This window comes from Coregonus clupeaformis, chromosome 18 (genome assembly GCF_020615455.1).
Source record: "Coregonus clupeaformis isolate EN_2021a chromosome 18, ASM2061545v1, whole genome shotgun sequence".
NCBI lineage: Eukaryota > Metazoa > Chordata > Actinopteri > Salmoniformes > Salmonidae > Coregonus > Coregonus clupeaformis.
The window spans coordinates 18,050,443-18,072,236 of record NC_059209.1 but is presented as its reverse complement, the minus strand read 5'-3'; the positions used below and the strand labels follow the sequence as shown (position 1 = coordinate 18,072,236).

General features: G+C 47.0%; 1 protein-coding gene across 1 annotated transcript; it reads right to left on the bottom strand.

Annotated features, from left to right (window-relative positions):
• Nucleotides 1–1,011: 1,011 nt before the first annotated feature.
• LOC121550700 (keratin, type I cytoskeletal 18-like) lies at nucleotides 1,012–21,794 on the bottom strand. Its single transcript, XM_045227051.1, has 6 exons — nucleotides 21,387–21,794; nucleotides 21,016–21,098; nucleotides 4,185–4,341; nucleotides 3,317–3,323; nucleotides 3,065–3,210; nucleotides 1,012–1,116 (listed from the first exon to the last, which is right to left on the bottom strand). The coding sequence occupies exons 1-6, from the start codon at nucleotides 21,792–21,794 to the stop codon at nucleotides 1,012–1,014; spliced, it is 906 nt and encodes a 301-aa protein (XP_045082986.1).

Below are 21,794 nucleotides of genomic sequence, written 5' to 3'. Positions count from 1 at the left end.
AGTATATCCTTCGCGTCGGTCTCATTAAATAAAAAATATTTGTCCAGTTCGAGGTGAGTAATCGCTGTTCTGATATCCAGAAGCTCTTTTAAGTCATAAGAGACAGTAGCAGCAACATTATATACAAAATAAGTTACAAACAATGCGAAAAAACACACAAAATAGCACTGTTGATTAGGAGCCCAGTAAAATGGCAGCCATCCCCTCCGGCGCCATTCTAAGTAATATTATACACAGACACAGCCAGAGTAGACCTATACAGAGTCTATGGCTCTAGACTTCCAGACACCAGGCTCATCAAGTTACCACCTGTCAAACTCACCATCTGACCAGCAAGACCAGGGAGTGTCATTATTCAGCTTATAGATACAGTAGGTTGTTTATCAGGTTGAACAGACATACATGAACAGGCCTATTTTCCAAAGCAGCACCTTCTCTATGTAAATCTGGAGCTGCTGCAGTATGTGTAGATCTGCCCTCACATGTTACTGACAGTGCCACAAACATGGCCTTGACTTTTTTGTCTCTGTCTGGGTCCTGACACATTGATTAATTGACCTCCATTCACCATTCACTCAGGAGAGCAGACTATATCCACTGTGTGCACTGCAGCACTGTTGCTTTGTAATGGCAAAGCAGATGCAGGTGTGAAGCAACACACTAAGAGAGGATGACTCAATCTATTTGAGGAGTGTTTTTCCATGTGCCTCCCACAGGGTTCATTTTACAGAGATGCCTAGGGGTTCAGTATCCTCAAAATCCAGACTGAATTGACCCCAACCCTGCTTCTCATAAGTGGGAAAGCATAGGTAGAGGCAGAAGGAATGGTAGAGGACAGAAAAGGGTATGTGTCTGGACTGCGGAAGGAGGTATGTCTGGACCGAAAGGGGGTGTCTGGACAGAAAGGGGGTGTGTCTGGACAGCTAAAGGGTATGTGTATGGACTGAAAGGGGGCATGTATGGACAGAAGGGGGCGTTTGGACAGCTGAAAGAGAGCTGCAGACTGTCCAGTTACCCCTCCAGGGCCTGTAAGAAGCGACGTCTTTCGCTGAGCTCGCTCTGAGCACAGTGCAGCGCATCACCGCTCTTCTTTACCTCCGACTGCACTGACTCCAGCTGCAAAACACACACACATATACACATACACACACACACACACACACACACACACACACATGTTCACGTGCACGTACACACACACACACGCAGACACAAACACACACAAGCGCACATATCATACAGTGGGGAAAAAAAGTATTTAGTCAGCCACCAATTGTGCAAGTTCTCCCGCTTAAAAAGATGAGAGAGGCCTGTAATTTTCATCATAGGTACACGTCAACTATGACAGACAAATTGAGAAAAAAAATTCCAGAAAATCACATTATAGGATTTTTAATGAATTTATTTGCAAATTATGGTGGAAAATAAGTATTTGGTCACCTACAAACAAGCAAGATTTCTGGCTCTCACAGACCTGTAACTTCTTCTTTAAGAGGCTCCTCTGTCCTCCACTCGTTACCTGTATTAATGGCACCTGTTTGAACTTGTTATCAGTATAAAATACACCTGTCCACAACCTCAAACAGTCACACTCCAAACTCCACTATGGCCAAGACCAAAGAGCTGTCAAAGGACACCAGAAACAAAATTGTAGACCTGCACTAGGCTGGGAAGACTGAATCTGCAATAGGTAAGCAGCTTGGTTTGAAGAAATCAACTGTGGGAGCAATTATTAGGAAATGGAAGACATACAAGACCACTGATAATCTCCCTCGATCTGGGGCTCCACGCAAGATCTCACCCCGTGGGGTCAAAATGATCACAAGAACGGTGAGAAAAAATCCCAGAACCACACAGGGGGACCTAGTGAATGACCAGCAGAGAGCTGGGACCAAAGTAACAAAGCCTACCATCAGTAACACACTACGCCGCCAGGGACTCAAATCCTGCAGTGCCAGACGTGTCCCCCTGCTTAAGCCAGTACATGTCCAGGCCTGTCTGAAGTTTGCTAGAGTGCATTTGGATGATCCAGAAGAGGATTGGGAGAATGTCATGTGGTCAGATGAAACCAAAATATAACTTTTTGGTAAAAACTCAACTCGTCGTGTTTGGAGGACAAAGAATGCTGAGTTGCATCCAAAGAACACCATACCTACTGTGAAGCATGGGGGTGGAAACATCATGCTTTGGGGCTGTTTTTCTGCAAAGGGACCAGGACGACTGATCCGTGTAAAGGAAAGAATGAATGGGGCCATGTATCATGAGATTTTGAGTGAAAACCTCCTTCCATCAGCAAGGGCATTGAAGATGAAACGTGGCTGGGTCTTTCAGCATGACAATGATCCCAAACACACCGCCCGGGCAACGAAGGAGTGGCTTCGTAAGAAGCATTTCAAGGTCCTGGAGTGGCCTAGCCAGTCTCCAGATCTCAACCCCATAGAAAATCTTTGGAGGGAGTTGAAAGTCCGTGTTGCCCAGCGACAGCCCCAAAACATCACTGCTCTAGAGGAGATCTGCATGGAGGAATGGGCCAAAATACCAGCAACAGTGTGTGAAAACCTTGTGAAGACTTACAGAAAACGTTTGACCTGTGTCATTGCCAACAAAGGGTATATAACAAAGTATTGAGAAACTTTTGTTATTGACCAAATACTTATTTTCCACCATAATTTGCAAATAAATTCATTAAAAATCCTACAATGTGATTTTCAGGATTTTTTTTTCTCATTTTGTCTGTCATAGTTGACGTGTACCTATGATGAAAATTACAGGCCTCTCTCATCTTTTTAAGTGGGAGAACTTGCACAATTGGTGGCTGACTAAATACTTTTTTTCCCCACTGTACGTGTATATGCAGTAAACAATCAGGCTGGCACTGAAGAAGTATTCCATTGCACCAGCAGTGTTGCATACCCACAGCATTCATGAGTACATCTACCCACATACAGTACACTGTACACAAACACAGACAATATACTGTAGAATACTTCTACTCAGTCTTAAGAGATATCCTACTGAGCTCAGCTGAGATCGTCATCATTACCATGCCAGACTTCTCACTGACCTTCTTCAGGTACCAGATCTCTGAGTCCTTCTTGTTCTTACGAGCAATGCCCTCATACTGGATCCTCAGCTCAGCCATTATGGCCTTAAGATCTGGGCCCTGGGCCGCATCCACCTCCACATTCACCTGCTCATTGTTCATACGGCCTTCATGGAGCCCATCTCCCACAGGCACATGAGACCATGGTTGAGGTCAACTCCATTTCAATTCAGGCACCTCAGGAATTAAACTGGAATTAGAATTGGAATTGACCCCAAACCTGATGGAGAGAGACACACATTCAGTGGGCCTGGAGATTAAAAACTGTAATGGCTGATACTGATCGGTCCTAATCAATGTCTACACACTAACACCCAGATAGTTCAGCCGGTAGTTCATGTCAGTGTGTTGTTCCTGGTTCTATGGGGAGGCAGCCAGGTGGTGAGCCGTCTTAAAAAAGGTATCTGACTGAAACATTGACACAATACTGTCTGTTCAGAGGTAATATTGTGTGTGTGCATGTGATATATCCTTTCTACTAGGGAGCATGTGTAGCTGGCCACATTCTGGACACCATGCCTGGCTGTCTAAACACACTCCCTGTGACTAGTGGAGGTTGCGTGATGTGATGTTTGTTTGTTTGTTTGTTTGTGTGTGTGTGTGTGTGTGTGTGTGTACAGTAGTCTGATAATGGTATCTACAGTCAGAGACTACAGAGAGTACAGGTTGTGGTCATTTTACTCACAATCATATTTCAGTGACATTCAACATGCCTGGGGGAGAGAAACTGTACCAAACTTGACCAAACTTGACCAAATTTAAAGATTTTTACATTTTAACACAAATACCTCTGTTACAAAAAAGCACCATTTGTCTATAATAATAAACATTATTTTAAGTCAAAAATATGCCTCAGGGAAACACCATATGAATCCTCATGGTTTTTTGAGGATGTAATTCATATTTAAGAGTATGTGCACTGGGACAATCCAGAATCCAACTCTGTTTCCTGCAGCGACCCTCCACTGAACCAAAAACTGTTTGACAATGTTTGAGGTGATTAGGTTGACGTGTAAATACTCATCAGTAATAGGTGGACCTGTTTTGACATGACTTTTGACCCATGCAGCGGAGCTCTTACCTCATCATGATTCTTCTTGAGGAAGTAGAGCTCCTCCTTCAGGATGTTCAGATCTCCTCTGAGAGTAGCTATGATTTGGACGAGTTCTGACTTGGCCTTTCTCAGAGCAAGACAGTCCCTCTCTACAGACTGGCACAGTGGGGCCTCAGCCTCCCATCTACACAGATGAATTGTATCCACAGATGGATGGTAACAGAGACATAGACACACTCACACATGTATTACATTTACATTTTACATTTTAGTCATTTAGCAGACGCTCTTATCCAGAGCGACTTACAGGAGCAATTAGGGTTAAGTGCCTTGCTCAAGGGCACATTAACGTCATTTAGCAGACGCTCTTAGCCAGAGCGACTCACAAATTTGTGCGTTCACCCTATAGCCAGTGGGATAACCACTTTACAATTTTGGGGGGGTAGAAGGATTACTTTATCCTATCCCAGGTATTCCTTAAAGAGGTGGGGTTTCAAATGTCTCCGGAAGGTGGTGAGTGACTCCGCTGTCCTGGCGTCGTGAGGGAGCTTGTTCCACCATTGGGGTGCCAGAGCAGCGAACAGTTTTGACTGGGCTGAGCGGGAACTATGCTTCCGCAGAGGAAGGGGAGCCAGCAGGCCAGAGGTGGATGAACGCAATGCCCTCGTTTGGGTGTAGGGACTGATCAGAGCCCGAAGGTACAGAGGTGCCGTTCCCCTCACTGCTCCATAGGCAAGCACCATGGTCTTGTAGCGGATGCGAGCTTCAACTGGAAGCCAGTGGAGTGTGCGGAGGAGGGGGGTGACGTGAGAGAACTTGGGAAGGTTGAACACCAGACGGGCTGCGGCATTCTGGATGAGTTGTAGGGGTTTAATGGCACAGGCAGGGAGGCCAGCCAACAGCGAGTTGCAGTAGTCCAGACGGGGAGATGACAAGTGCCTGGATTAGGACCTGTGCCGCTTCCTGTGTAAGGCAGGGTCGTACTCTCCGAATGTTGTAGAGCATGAACCTGCAGGAGCGGGTCACCGCCTTGATGTTGGCGGAGAACGACAGGGTGTTGTCCAGGGTCACGCCTAGGCTCTTCGCACTCTGGGAGGAGGACACAGCGGAGTTGTCAACCGTGATGGCGAGATCATGGAACGGGCAGTCCTTCCCCGGGAGGAAGAGCAGCTCCGTCTTGCCAGGGTTCAGCTTGAGGTGGTGATCCGTCATCCATACTGATATGTCTGCCAGACATGCAGAGATGCGATTCGCCACCTGGTTATCAGAAGGGGGAAAGGAGAAGATTAGTTGTGTATCGTCAGCGTAGCAATGATAGGAGAGGCCATGTGAGGATATGACAGAGCCAAGTGACTTGGTGTATAGGGAGAAAAGGAGAGGGCCTAGAACTGAGCCCTGGGGGACACCAGTGGTGAGAGCACGTGGTGCGGAGACAGCTTCTCGCCACGCCACTTGGTAGGAGCGACCGGTCAGGTAGGACGCAATCCAGGAGTGAGCCACGCCGGAGATGCCCAGCTCGGAGAGGGTGGAGAGGAGGATCTGATGGTTCACAGTATCAAAGGCAGCAGACAGGTCTAGAAGGACAAGAGCAGAGGAGAGAGAGTTAGCTTTAGCAGTGCGGAGAGCCTCCGTCACACAGAGAAGAGCAGTCTCAGTTGAATGACCAGTCCTGAAACCTGACTTGTTTGGATCAAGAAGGTCATTCTGAGAGAGATAGCAAGAGAGTTGGCTAAAGACGGCACGCTCAATAGTTTTGGAAAGAAAAGAAAGAAGGGATACTGGTCTGTAGTTGTTGACATCAGTGGGATCAAGTGTTGGTTTTTTGAGAAGGGGAGCAACTCTCGCTCTCTTGAAGACGGAAGGGACATGGCCAGCGGTCAAGGATGAGTTGATCAGCGAGGTGAGGTAGGGGAGAAGGTCACCGGAGATGGTCTGGAGAAGAGAGGAGGGGATGGGGTCAAGCGGGCAGGTTGTTGGGCGGCCTGCAGTCACAAGTCGCAGGATTTTATCTGGACACATGCAGGTACACATGCAGGTACACACACACACATGCAAGCAGGTACACACACACACATAACCATACCTCGGTCAACAGATACATCGCAACATACTGTGAGCATTGCTGCATTCCAACATCTGACTGTATACAGTCAATACATTGTGAATACTTAGGGACCTCGACACAGACTGTACTCTGATACCTCTGAAACGGATGATGTCTCCTTGATCCTATTGTCATGGAAATGTTCCTGTTTGTACTTTTCTATTTACCCATTTCTATGTTCTATGTTTGTGCTTTTCTATAAACCCAGTTTCTGTGTTCATGCAAGTGACTGATTGAACGAATCCTCACTATCAGTATCTGCAATTTGGCAGTACGCCCAGAACCTTGTTTAGAGAAACTGATATCTCAGTTTCAAAGTCTCAGCTTAGAGAGAAGAAGCTGTTGTATGATTTTTAAGTAATTAATTTGCATTTTATTGCATGACATAAGTATTTGATACATCAGAAAAGCAGAACTTAATATTTGGTACAGAAACCTTTGTTTGCAATTACAGAGATCATACGTTTCCTGTAGGTCTTGACCAGATTTGCACACACTGCAGCAGGGATTTTGGCCCACTCCTCCATACAGACCTTCTCCAGATCCTTCAGGTTTCGGGGCTGTCGCTGGGCAATACGGACTTTCAGCTCCCTCCCAAAGATTTTCTATTGGGTTCAGGTCTGGAGACTGGCTAGGCCACTCCAGGACCTTGAGATGCTTCTTACGGAGACACTCCTTAGTTGCCCTGGCTGTGTGTTTCGGGTCGTTGTCATGCTGGAAGACCCAGCCACGACCCATCTTCAATGCTCTTACTGAGGGAAGGAGGTTGTTGGCCAAGATCTCGCGATACATGGCCCCATCCATCCTCCCCTCAATACGGTGCAGTCGTCCTGTCCCCTTTGCAGAAAAGCATCCCCAAAGAATGATGTTTCCACCTCCATGCTTCACGGTTGGGATGGTGTTCTTGGGGTTGTACTCATCCTTCTTCTTCCTCCAAACACAGCGTGTGGAGTTTAGACCAAAAAGCTCTATTTTTGTCTCATCAGAACACATGACCTTCTCCCATTCCTCCTCTGGATCATCCAGATGGTCATTGGCAAACTTCAAACGGGCCTGGACATTAGCTGGCTTGAGCAGGGGGACCTTGCGTGCGCTGCAGGATTTTAATCCATGACGGCGTAGTGTGTTACTAATGGTTTTCTTTGAGACTGTGGTCCCAGCTCTCTTCAGGTCATTGACCAGGTCCTGCTGTGTAGTTCTGGGCTGATCCCTCACCTTCCTCATGATCATTGATGCCCCACGAGGTGAGATCTTGCATGGAGCCCCAGACCGAGGGTGATTGACCGTCATCTTGAACTTCTTCCATTTTCTAATAATTGCGCCAACAGTTGTTGCCTTCTCACCAAGCTGTTTGCCTATTGTACTGTAGCCCATCCCAGCCTTGTGCAGGTCTACAATTTTATCCCTGATGTCCTTACACAGCTCTCTGGTCTTGGCCATTGTGGAGAGGTTGGAGTCTGTTTGATTGAGTGTGTGGACAGGTGTCTTTTATACAGGTAACGAGTTCAAACAGGTGCAGTTAATACAGGTAATGAGTGGAGAACAGGAGGGCTTCTTAAAGAAAAACTAACAGGTCTGTGAGAGCCGGAATTCTTACTGGTTGGTAGGTGATCAAATACTTATGTCATGCAATAAAATGCAAATGAATTACTTAAAAATCATACAATGTGATTTTCTGGATTTTTGTTTTAGATTCCGTCTCTCACAGTTGAAGTGTACCTATGATAAAAATTACAGACCTCTACATGCTTTGTAAGTAGGAAAACCTGCAAAATCGGCAGTGTATCAAATACTTGTTCTCCCCACTGTAGCAAGTAACGACAAGAGAATCATTGAAGATGCACATCGGGTAATGAGGGAGATTACCGAGTGTGTTTGGGAATAGTACTAAGTGTTGTGTGATTGTGAGATATGACATATTAAGCTGATTGAAATTTGGCTGAGTGAAATTTGGAAAATAAATGGATTGAAATTATTACTATTAAGATTAGAATTTGGATAATAAGATTGACATTTGGATATTAAGCTGATTGAAATTTGGATAACAAGATTGAGATTGAAATTTAGCTATAAATTACTGAGTGAATGAGAGCTGTCAGGGGACTAGCTCATGTGTAAAAGAGGTGAATGAATGCCACAACCAGTTCTGTGAGCTGAGTTTTTCGATCTGTAACATTATCTAGGGAGTCTGTCCACCACCATCGTTGGATCTACAGGTAGAGGATAACATGTCTCAGAAATCTCATACTGTTATGATTTAACTGGATAGAACCCAAATGCAGACAAGTACACCAAGCCAGAGAAGTTTTAACAGGTTTATTATAATGTTCAATAGTCCAGGTTTCCAATAAATGGGGAAGAGCAAGTCCAGGTTACAGGGAGGGTACAGATCCAGGTCAGGGCAGGTGTGGTACCGTAATGTCCTAGTGTCCGTGGTGAGTCCAAAGGAGAGGCCCGATAGTGGAGAGCAGGATGGTGGTGGCAGGAGTGAAGCGGAGGCAGGAGTCAGGTTCCAAATATATGGTTGTCTTGACTATGATCTGACGATGAGTGGAAAGTTTGACCGGGTCTTAAAGGCTGAGGTGATTATGGTGAATGAGCTGCAGCTGGAACCCTGACTCCCGCACACCAGACTTCACTCCTGCAATCAAGGACAGACAGAGGGGAGGGGAGAGCAGAGAGAGAGCTACCTAGCAGCAGTAGGCCTAACAGTACCCCCCCTCTACGGGACGCCACCTGGCGGCCGACAGGGTTTATCAGGATGTAACCTATGAAACTCACGAACCAGAGCAGGATCCACAATGAAGCTCCTGGGCACCCAGGAACGTTCCTCAGGACCATAACCCTCCCAATCCACCAGGTACTGGAAACCACGACCCCGGCGGCGAACATCCAGAAGTCGCCGGACAGTGTAGACCGGACCCCCACCCACGATCTTGGGCGGAGGAGGGGGACGAGAGGGCGGGGCACAAAGGGCTAACCGACACAGGCTTAATCTGGGAAACATGAAAGGTGGAATGAACCCGTAGGGAGGCAGGAAGCTGTAGCTTAACCGCGCAGGGGTTAACAATAGACAGTATCTTGAACGGTCCTATAAAACGAGGCGCCATCTTCTTCGACTCCACCTTCAATGGAAGGTCCCGTGACTTCAGCCATACCTCTTGACCAGGAGAGTAACCGGGAGCCTGGGACCGGTGACGGTTGGCTTGCCTCTGCATGTACGCCGAAGCTCGGGACAGAGCTACCCTGGCCTTCCTCCAGACCTTGCAGCAGCGGCGCATGTGGGACTGCACCGAGGGTACCGCAAGTTCCCTCTCTTGGGAAGGGAACAGGGGAGGTTGATAACCCAGAGCACACAGAAAAGGAGACAAACCAGAGGAAGCGTTAGTCAAGGTGTTATGAGCATATTCCACCCAGGGGAGCATGGAGCTCCATGACCCAGGGTTAGACCCAGTGACACAGCGAAGTGCGGTCTCCATCTCCTGGTTCGCTCTCTCGGCTTGCCCGTTGGTCTGGGGGTGATATCCAGAGGACAGGCTGGATGTAATGCCCAAAGCTTTACAGAAAGCTTTCCACACCTGGGAGACAAACTGGGGACCCCTGTCAGAGACAATATCCGTGGGTAGACCATGAGAGCGGAACACATGTTCAACCAAAATATCAGCCGTCTCTCTGGCAGTGGGCAGTTTAGGTAGGGCCAAAAAATGAGCGAACTTAGAAAAACGATCAATCACCGTAAGAATGACAGTCTTACCAGATGAGGGGGGAAGTCCAGTGACAAAATCCATAGCGATATGCGACCAGGGCCGGCTGGGTATAGGTAGAGGTCGTAGATGACCAGCGCTGGCCTGGGTGGAGTTTTTACTTCGTGCACATACCGTACAAGCAGCAATGAAGGCTCGAGTGTCCGCCTCCATCGTGGCCCACCAGAACTTCCGTCGCACAAAGTCAAGGGTCCGCGAAACTCCAGGGTGACAGGTAAGGGGAGACGAGTGAGCCCACTGAAGTACCTGGGAGCGAGCAGACTCAGGGACAAACATCCGGTTAGGAGGACCCCTCCCAGGGTCAGCTTGATGATGTTGAGCCTGTCTAACAATCCCCTCGATGTCACATGTGATGACTGCAATACTGCAGGTAGGAGGCAAAATGGGTTCAGGGTTACTACCAGTATCAACAGCCGAATGAACACGAGACAGGGCGTCAGGCTTGACGTTGCGTGACCCAGGACGGTAAGACAGAGAAAAATTGAATCTCCCCAAAAAATAGTGCCCACCTGGCTTGACGGGGGGTTGAGCTGCTTCGCTGACTGGAGGTAAGCCAGATTCTTATGATCCGTCCAAACGATGAAGGGTTGTTCCGCCCCTCCAACCAATGTCGCCACTCCTCGAGAGCCAGCTTAACGGGCGAGCAGTTCACGATTTCCAACATCATAATTCCTCTCTGCCTGAGAAAGTTTCCTTGAGAGAAAAGCACAGGGATGCAGTTTGTTATCTTCAGGAGAACGTTGTGACAACACTGCACCTACCCCAGTGTCGGATGCATCCACCTCCACGACAAACTGGCGGTCGGGGTCCGGCTGCATCAGAATGGGAGCCGAGGCAAAGCGATGTTTCAGTTCTTCGAACGCTGATTCGGCCCCCTTCATTCCAAGCGAACGGTCGTGAGATGGAGGTGAGAGCGGTGAGTGGCGCCGCAATGCGGCTGTAGTCCTTGATGAACCTCCTATAGAAGTTCGCAAACCCCAGGAATCGTTGAAGTTGTTTGCGGGTAGAGGGAGCTGGCCAGTCCGTGACAGCAGAGATCTTAGCTGGGTCCATCCGCAGCTCCCCTGAGCTATGATGTAACCCAAAAAGAGGTCTCAGACACATGAAATTCACATTTCTCCATCTTCACAAACAGTTTGTTCTCCAACAACCTTTGCAACACCTGGCGCACATGCAGTTCATGTTCCTGGGAGGACTCTGAGAAAATCAAGATATCATCCAGATAGACAAAAACAAACCGATTCAACATGTCCCGAAGGACATCATTGACTAGTGCCTGAAAAACAGCAGGGGCATTAGACAACCCAAAAGGCATAACCCGATACTCAAAATGTCCCAAGGGTGTGTTGAAGGCAGTCTTCCATTCATCACCCTTACGAATGCGCACCAGGTGATACGCATTTCGTAGATCCAGTTTCGTAAAGATGGTAGCACCATGAAGGAGGGGAAAAGCAGAATTAATCAAAGGCAGAGAATACTTGTTCTTAATGGTGATGTTGTTAAGTCCACGGTAATCAATACAGGGTCTGAGGGTCTTATCCTTCTTAGCAACAAAAAGAATCCCGCTCCTACAGGTGACGAGGAAGGACGCATAATACCTGCCGCCAAGGAGTCCCGAATGTAGTTCTCCATAGCCTCCGTCTCCGGCCGGGAGAGATTGTACAGGCGACTGCTGGGGAGCGGGGCTCCTGGCTGGAGGTCAATGGCGCAGTCGTAAGGCCGGTGAGGAGGAAGAGAAGTAGCTCTGTGTTTGCAGAAAACGGATGCCAGGTCATGATACACGTCAGGAACAGCAGAAAGATCCATGGACTCCAGTGGAGGTTGAGGCCCAGTACTGGCAGGAGTCTGAGCAGAACACAAACAATTCACATGACAAAATGTGCTCCATGAAACAATGCTACCTGTCACCCAATCAATGTGTGGATTGTGTTTTATGAGCCAGGGGATACCAAGGACCAGGGGAGTCTGTGGGCAGTCGATAATATGGAATTGAATGTTCTCCTGATGATTTCCCGACACTCTAAGACAAACAGGAACAGTCTGATGGGTAATGCGGGTCAACAATTGTCCATTTAGACCCTTAGCCTGCAGCGGACAGTCCATAGGAACAGTCTCCAAATCCATTTGTTGAGCCCACTCTCTATCCAAAAAGCTTTCGTCGGCACCAGAGTCAATCAGCGCACTAACAGAGAAATTCTGGGACTGCCACTGGAGGGATGCCTGGAGCAGAATGCGGGGAGAAGAGGAAGAATCCGCTGCTCGGCTCACCAAAACTTCTCCCATAAATGATGAGCCGGCCCTTTTCCCGGACGAACTGGGCAGGAAGGAACGAAATGACCAGCTTCTCCACAATACAGGCAGACCCGAGCCTGAATACGACGTGCACGCTCCTCTGAGGACAACCGTGCACGACCCACCTCCATGGCTTCGGGTTCAGTGCTCCTCGTATCGACTCGGGAAGACACGGCTCTCTCCGTAGGGACGATGCAGGGAGGAGTTTGTTGATGACAGACAGGTTGCTTGGAACTAACACTCCTCTCCCGGCGGCGCTCCCGAATCCGATTATCCAACCTGATAGTGAGTGAAATAAGATTATCCAGCGTAGGCGATTCATCATATGACACCAATTCATCTTTTAAAATCTCAGACAAAGCATTGATGAACACTCCTTGTAATGCCTCGTCATTCCAACCACTCACTGCTGCTAAAGTCCGAAACTCCACTGCCATCTCCGCCACACTACGAGCCCCCTGCCGAAGAGAAAACAACCGTTTCGGCAGCCTCCTTGCCTCGCGACGGGGTGGTCAAAAACCTTCCTCATCTCCGTGGTGAAGGCCACGTAAGCGTTGCAAATGTCCGACTGACTTTCCCAGACCGCGGATCCCCAGGCACGAGCGGAACCGCTAGTAGAGTTGATAAGGTAGGCAATACGGGCTCTTTCTGAGGCGTAGGTGAGGGGCTGTTGTTCAAACACTAACGAGCATTGAGTCAAAAAATCGCCACAGGTTCCCATGTTCCCGCTCATAGCGCTCTGGAGCAGGAACAAAAGGCTCTCTGATCTGGGCTGAAGGGGTAGTAAGGGCAGACACTTGATTGGTGAGTAATTGAACCTGATTAAGCAGCACCTGACTGTCCTCAGCAATCGTCTTAAACAGGGTATCATGTTGGCCAAGTAGAATGCCCTGATTGGCTATGGCAGTCCAAATTTGAGTGCACTCTGGGGTGGTATCCGAGCTACTGTCTGCTGGGTTCATGTTGGTCAGATCATACTGTTATGATTTAACTGGATAGAACCCAAATGCAGACAAGTACACCAAGCCAGAGAAGTTTTAACAGGTTTATTATAATGTTCAATAGTCCAGGTTTCCAATAAATGGGGAAGAGCAAGTCCAGGTTACAGGGAGGGTACAGATCCAGGTCAGGGCAGGTATGGTACCGTAATGTCCTAGTGTCCGTGGTGAGTCCAAAGGAGAGGCCCGATAGTGGAGAGCAGGATGGTGGTGGCAGGAGTGAAGCGGAGGCAGGAGTCAGGTTCCAAATATATGGTTGTCTTGACTATGATCTGACGATGAGTGGAAAGTTTGACCGGGTCTTAAAGGCTGAGGTGATTATGGTGAATGAGCTGCAGCTGGAACCCTGACTCCCGCACACCAGACTTCACTCCTGCAATCAAGGACAGACAGAGGGGAGGGGGAGAGCAGAGAGAGAGCTACCTAGCAGCAGTAGGCCTAACACATACGTAACATGTCTGGAGGATAACATGTGTCGTTAGAGATGAGGATAACATGATAACATGTCTCATTAGTAACGAGGATAACATGTCTCTGAGGTTAACATGACATGAGGATAACATGACTCATCAGTGGAGTTTGATGTATAACGTTATTATGTGTGTGGAGATATGAAAGAAGATAGTATTATTCCCGAATAAGCTGTTAAATAGAACAACTAGTGTAAATATCTAAACCCCTGTATGAATAGAACATTGGTGTAGAGTAGGAATTTTGTTGTAACACAAATGTATAATGGGTTACTAGAGATAAAGTAACATAATATTGAGTATGATGGGTTATTAGAGATATAATGAAGTAACAATATAAATAATAATAATAATATACAACTTGCACACCCACACGTAGACTTACGTAAGTGGTGTAAAAAGTATTCGGAGAAATGTTCAGAGTGGTCCCTTTATGGATCATTTGAGGTATGATAAGTGTGATGTCACGAGAGGCTGTGTCCTGGAGGGACGTTACATCCCCCTGAGGTGGCTGCAAACCCAGACAGCTATGGCTCCATCTGCTGGTATGGTCGGGAACTCCACCCCTCTATGGCCAATCTTCCCACGCAGCTGAAACAAATGAGGAGCTGATGAGCTGAAGGTTTGGGAAGGGAAGAGACACACTGAGGGAGTGTGTGGGGGGTGAAGAGACACAGTCTCCAAGCTGGGCTCTCTGGAGGACAAGAGTGCTGCACGTCCACTTCCATGAGGAATATAAGGATTTGGAGATACTTACCTTTGGGAAATACTCACCTTTGGATATATGCACCTGTGGAAATACGTGAGAGACATTTGGAAGGACTTTTTTGCTGGGTTGGCCACTAGCTGCAACGTGGACTACAGTAAGGCTGGGGAAAAGTTATCTGAGCGAGTGAGAATTATGATTTTGGATGTGGAAGAGACATCCCTGAACTGTTAACCCTTAAAGAGCCACAAGAGAACAGAATTTTGTTATATTTTCGTTAATTTCCCAAGACCTATAATAAAATCCTTGTTTTGTTTGAACCTTGTCTCCTTGCACTACTTGAGCAATCCCGCTGAAAGCTGTGTAGCCTCTCGTGACGTCACAGATGGTGGAGAATACGGGCACGCTCAAGCGTTAATAGTGCATGTCAGAGGAGGATACCGAAGGTTTGATCACCCAGTTTTCCAAGTTGGCCGTAGGCTCCCCGCCGACTGAAATGGAGGACATATTGAAAGCCCTTGTTGCTGGCCAGCAAGCCCAGATGCAAGCAAACGTGGCTCTCTTGGAGGAGCAAAAGAAAGCCAACCTTCTGAAGGCAGAGGAATTGCAGTTGCAGAGACAGAGGGTGGTCCAAAATACCCGCCCAATAAAGGCAAGTGACTTTATATCTAAGATGGGAGCTACCGATGACATTGAGGCATACCTGCATGCATTTGAGGCCACGGCCACTAGGGAAGCCTGGCCCAAGCAACAGTGGGTTGGTCTGTTAGCCCCCCTTTCTAACCGGGGAATCACTGAATGCTGTCCGGGACCTGGGCCCTGACCAGGTTACTGACTATGATGCCCTGAAGTCTGAGATCCTCAGCAGATATGGACTCACAAAGTTTGGTATGGCCCAGCGCTTTCACAGCTGGACCTTCCAACCAGACCAACCTCCTCGGGCGCAGATGCATGAACTTGTCCGAATCGCAAGGAAATGGCTGGATCCGCAGAGGAATACAGCAGCGGCGGTGGTGGGAGGCCGTTGTGGTGGATCGTTACCTACGCGCCCCTGCCTTATGAGGCAAAACGGTTCATCAGTCAACAGGCCTTGACCACGGCTGATCTGACCGTGGAAGCTGTGGAAAAGTACCAGGCCACAGCGGAGATGCTGAATGCTTCCCGAAAAGACCCCAGGAGGGCGGCCCCACCACAAATGGGAAGAACCCGTCCAAAGGACCCCAAGGTCTCGAACCCAGCCACGTCAGGACTTATCCCGGCTCCAGGGGGAGCCAGAAACCAGGCGGGTCCAAGAAGAGTACACCAGGAGGGGGAAACTCAACAGTGTTACCGGTGTGGGGAGATGGGACATATCTCCTGGCAGTGTGGGAAACCAGCCGATGAACCTATGCCCACTGCGGAGTCCTCCAGCTCAGCACCCACACACCGTTTTGCCTCGCTCTTGGGAGTCGTAGATGGCGGCCCAGATCGACCCCCCACCTGCCCGGTAACTGTGAATCACCATGATGTGGAGGCCTTACTGGATTCTGGTAGCCGGGCCACCCTGGTGCGTAAGGATTTGGTGGGCCCAACGTGTCTGACCCCGGGGGAAAGTCCTCCCAGTTTCCTGTGTCCATGGGGACACCAGAGAATACCCCATTACTGAACTTACAATGACCAGCACACGGGGAACCATACACACGACGGCGGGGGTGGTTGATTCCCTCCCCGTCCCTGTCCTAATTGGACGAGACTGCCCAGCCTTTTACCCACTCTGGAGAGAGTCTCAGGAGAGGATAACCCGAGTACCTCGGAAACGGAGAGGCAAGACTCATCCTGGGAAGGCTCCGGTGCAATCCTCCGAATTACTCACTCCCGCCCGGGCTCTGATAGGGATGGCAGGTGCCCAGACCGACACAGAGACGGAGCTACAGAATCTGGACAAAGAACTGTCTGGTCTGAAGGGGACCGCTGAGAGGTATCGTTTGTTAAAGCAACAGTTAGACATGAAGACAGAAGAGTTAGATATCCTCCAGGCTAAACTTCCAACAGAGCTCCTTCCATAAGCAACAGGAGGAGCTGGAGAGGCTGCGCAGGACCATCGAGGAGTGTGAGGAGACCCTGCGCAGTAGTAAGGAGGTCCAGAAGAAGGCAGAGGAGAAGTACAAGGTGTTGGAGAACAAGATGAAGAATGCGGAGGCAAGAGAGAGAGAAGGAACTGAAAGCTGCTCAACAGAAGCTAAACTCTGCTAAAACCAAGGCTGATGCGTTCAGTAAGAAACTCAAGGAGAGACAACAGGAGGCTGAGTCCCTGGTCCTAGAGGTGGAGGAGTTGAAGAGAGAGCAGGCTGGCAAGCACCACGGCAATGCGGACGCCCTCTCCCGGCGTGATGCCTTCTTCGCTGCCTTTACCCGACGAGGACGTCGGTCCCGAGGAGGGGGATGTGTGATGTCACGAGAGGCTGTGTCCTGGAGGGACGTTACATCCCCCCTGAGGTGGCTGCAAACCCAGACAGCTATGGCTCCATCTGCTGGTATGGTCGGGAACTCCACCCCTCTATGGCCAATCTTCCCACGCAGCTGAAACAAATGAGGAGCTGATGAGCTGAAGGTTTGGGAAGGGAAGAGACACACTGAGGGAGTGTGGGGGGGTGAAGAGACACAGTCTCCAAGCTGGGCTCTCTGGAGGACAAGAGTGCTGCACGTCCACTTCCATGAGGAATATAAGGATTTGGAGATACTTACCTTTGGGAAATACTCACCTTTGGATATATGCACCTGTGGAAATACGTGAGAGACATTTGGAAGGACTTTTTGCTGGGTTGGCCACTAGCTGCAACGTGGACTACAGTAAGGCTGGGGAAAAGTTATCTGAGCGAGTGAGAATTATGATTTTGGATGTGGAAGAGACATCCCTGAACTGTTAACCCTTAAAGAGCCACAAGAGAACAGAATTTTGTTATATTTTCGTTAATTTCCCAAGACCTATAATAAAATCCTTGTTTTGTTTGAACCTTGTCTCCTTGCACTACTTGAGCAATCCCGCTGAAAGCTGTGTAGCCTCTCGTGACGTCACATAAGGTTAAAGCATTGTATGGGACTTGACTTACCCCTAACCAATAAAACAATAAATAGAACCAATGAATGTTGAACATGATTTTCTGTTAACTAAACTTAAGGTTACAATTTATTGTACTCCCGATGGCGTTTTCATTAATATCCCAAATGATGATGTTCTAAACCAATTAATGAGTAGGCAAAATGGAGACCGCATCTGTTTCCCTGTCTATGCTGTCTCAGGTGCCAGACTTATTATGGACGGAGCGTGCCATCTACTGGGGACTTAGACAGTGCCAACCCAGTTAATACATATTGATCCCTCCAAAGAATGACATATGAATCTTAAAATAATATACATTTAATAAGTGTGAAGCAGAAAGTGAATATCCAACAGAACTTTGAAATAAATATCAAGAGTAACATTGTTAGGGTAGACTAAAATGAAAATAATGCCTTCCAATATGAAAAAGTTAGCATGTTTGTTTTGTTTTGTTTTAAACCTTGCAAAAGGGGGAAAAGCAGAATGTTGTTTGAGAGTGATCCATATGTATTAGTAGTAGTAGATTGGGAAAAATTGAGACCTAGTTGAAGGAAACAGATATGGAGACTAGTGAAAGTAACAAAGTAAATGGTCATTGGCTTGCAGATAGCACTCTAATAATTCAATAAGTTATTTATTTGATTGAGCATTGGCACTGATATTAAATTAGAGTCCGCTCACTCTTAATGGCCTGGTCCACTGCTCTCGTGTTTAAGTCATCTGTTGTTCGGGTTAGAGATAACCTTCCTGTGGAACAATAGATAGCCGCCAGTACAAACTGAACTCAAACAGGCTGTAAGAGAGACAGTGGGGAAAGATAGGGACAGTTTGTACAGAATTGTATTTCAATGGAACAGGTCAAACTGACAATGATTCCAAGAGAGGGGCTCTGGGATTGTTTACTTTAGAAGGTGCCTATTCAGCTTGAAGGGACACTGTATCATCTGATGTGTCTGAAGTTTAATTTTAATTCTGTATACGACTGATGGAATGTCCGCTACCAAGTTATTTTTTCATGTTTATCAAGGATTCTGTATCCCTCCCTTTGAAAGGCTTCCTAAGGCAAGTGCCTTGGGAGGGCAGTTAAAGTTACCCGGATCCAGCTGTTAAGGGAGCTCCCAAATTAAGTAATTTGTTTGTTTTTAACATACAATTTTTATCACATACACGCCAGCACCCACACACAACCCACCTGTTAATGAATATTTGTTAGTGGTTAATACTCTGTTTTGATTTATTGTGTGTTGTCTTTTTATTTTGGTTTTAGGATGCTGTACACAAATGACATTTTCTGAAGTTTCTTTTGTCAGAGTTTTGCACACACGTACATTCTCTTGATTAGAAGAAATGTACTGAAAAACTCAATGTAAACCTGATACACAAAATGTTTGAAATGTTTGAAATATCTTTAAATAATGTCTGAGGTACAGGAAAACAAACACTTAATAGGGCTGACTGACCTCCTGGTGAGGCCTGATCACCCTCACTAGAAAGACTGGAGACATTGGGTGAGATTTAAATGGGCTATGTAAACACTAATAATTAGAAGAAGTTTATAATTTATAAATAGTCCTATGAGTGATTCAGACCACGAAAAGGACAGAGAGAGAGCGCTGCCCCTGAATGAGGGACACATGTCTCTAGTCTATTTTACCATTACCTTATGGGATACAATAATTTTTTTGGACAGAGAGAGAGGTGTGTCCAAAGGGGGAATTATCAGTCCCCTGGGGCACTTTGGTAAATATGCAAATTGATTTTCTTCACATGCCTGCCAGTAAAAAGAAAAAAGATGTTGGTAATGGTTGACAGTTACTCCAAATGGATTGAAGTTTTCCCCACCTCGAGTGATATATGTCTATTGCTGTTGTTGTTTTCTTTTCTTTTCTTTGTTTTTGTTTGCTTCAATAACAAATCTCACCATATTGGGTCTGCTGGATGGTCGGGATTTCTCCCTAAGGATTAGCCCTCTAACTCCCTGACCTATACCTCTGCAGTGAGATCGCCAAGATGGTAGGGGAGTGTAAGCCAATTTGGAGAAAATAAATGGTTTCAACTGTGTGTTGCTATTCTCTTTGACATTTGTTTTAGAAATCTGTATTAAGAATATTGGTCGTAGTAATAATTTGTCATACAGTAAATAATTTGTCTGGATTTTCTGAGTCAGGTAGTAGAAATAATTTGTCATACAGTAAATAATTTGTCTGGATTTCCTGAATCAGAAATGCCCTAAACTAAACTGTTGTTCTGGTCTGTCCTCTCTCTCTAGATTATGGCGAAGGTGACCACAGATGGTGTCTAGATGCATGGAAGGGATCATTTGACCAAGAACAGTGCTTTATTGTGATTTATTATAATGATGTAGTTAATAGAAGTATAATCTTTATTATGATGCCATTTGATAGAACCTCCTTTTGATAGAAGCTTAAATCTAATGCTTACATTAAAATTTAATTATTATTATCACATAAGTGAGAAGAGGATGGAAATGTTTCTGTTTGTGCTTTTCTATTTACCAATTTCTATGTTCTATGTTTGTGCTTTTCTATACACCAATTTCTGTGTTCATGCAAGTGACTGATTGAACGAATCCTCACTATCAGTATCTGCAATTAGGCACTACGCCCAGAACCTTGCTTAGAGAAAGGGATATCTCTGTTTCAAAGTCTCCGCTTAGAGAGAAGAAGCCTTGTGAGGTATTGGTCTGTCACATGCGTGATCCAGCTTTTGTCTTCACATGAATGAAGCAAACATTAATTATGAATGATGAATAAGCTAAATCATGCAAATATAATTTGTCAGTATATAAGAGAATAACGGGACTGCCCCATTAAAGTTTCTGACAGACGTTCACTATGGTGCATTAAGTTTGTTGGAACCTCTCCAGCATGCTGACAATAAACAATGATTCATTTAAGATTGACTTAGAGTGTCCCTGTGTAAGAATTTCCACGACAATTTGCCGTCACAAACTCGATTATTGATTCTGCCTGCGGAGTTTTCCAGTGGGGGTCTGCGAGGAAAACCGGTGGCACATTTTATGAAGCAGCTTAGTTTGTCACATGCATGACCAAGTATTGGTCGTCACATGAATGAAGCAAACATTAATTATGAATGATGAATAAGCTAAATCATGCAAATATAACTTGTCGTTAGAGCTTCTGACAGACGTTCACTATGGTGCAATACGTTTGTTGGAACCTCTCCAGCGCGCTGACAATAAACAATTATTCATTTAAGATTTACTTCGAGTGTCCCTGTGTAAGAATTTCCACGACACTATCTATCTATTATGGCCAGTGTGAACTGATGGCCTCCTTTCTGTCTGTGAGCACTGTGGGAACAGGCTCTTTTTTCTCAGCATGACAGAGAGGTCATTTATCCAAAGTGCAATGCAGTTTAGTACTCCCATGTAAAAGAAAAGCCCCTCTATGTTGGCACTCACTTGACCCTGAAGTCATCGGCGGCCAGCTTGGCGTTATCAATCTCCAGTATGATGCGAGCATTTTCCAGGGTCTTCTTTCTCACCTGAGGAGTAGCAGGAAGGAACACCTTTACTTTAAAGTTAGACACTTAAGCACATAGGTACACATATGTAAGTGTCCCATCGCAGGAAAGCGAAGACGGATCGAATGTACTTGTGAAAGCAGAAAGTTGAGGAGCACGGCAGGGCGCATACATGAGACGTTTATGGAATAGGCCTACACAAATGTAAACAATAATTGTTCCTGAGTGTATTGTAAGCTATAATGGTACACAATTACTGGCTGGCTGATTACATATAATATTTATCATTAAGGCCGGGTGGGCACTGACCTTCTCTCCAATGGCGTGAGCCTGAGCCATCATGCCCTCGATATCGTGACCTTTGGGCGCCCGCTCCAGCATGAGTTGTTTGATCTTGCGCTCTAGCTCAGCGTTGGATCTCTCCAGGGAGCATACCTTGTCCAGGTAGTTGGACAGCTGGTCGTTCAGGCCTTTCATTGTTTCGCTGTCGCTAGCGCCCACACCCATGCCATTCAGGGAGGAGAGGGTGCCCAGGACATTGAGCCCATTGCCCACAGAGAGGGAGCGGGTGAGGGAAAGCGTGCTGGCGGAGGACAGGGAGGAGACAGGGGCCTTGGAGCGACTCCGGCCACCACTGCCACTGCTGTTTCTCAGAGACATGCTGGAGAAGGAGGGATGGCGGACTGAGTAGCTGCGCAAGGAGAAGGCAGAGGCCAT

What these genes read in the sequence shown, in the direction of transcription:
- LOC121550700 (XM_045227051.1), bottom strand. Translation starts at nt 21,794, where the DNA reads ATGGCCTCTGCCTTCTCCTTGCGCAGCTACTCAGTCCGCCATCCCTCC. An exon ending in CTCACGCCATTGGAGAGAAG is followed by an intron (nt 21,099 to 21,386) that starts GTCAGTGCCCAC and finishes GCTACTCCTCAG; the next exon opens with GTGAGAAAGAAGACCCTGGA. An exon ending in AGATCTGGTACCTGAAGAAG is followed by an intron (nt 1,117 to 3,064) that starts GTCAGTGAGAAG and finishes TGTGTTTTGCAG; the next exon opens with CTGGAGTCAGTGCAGTCGGA.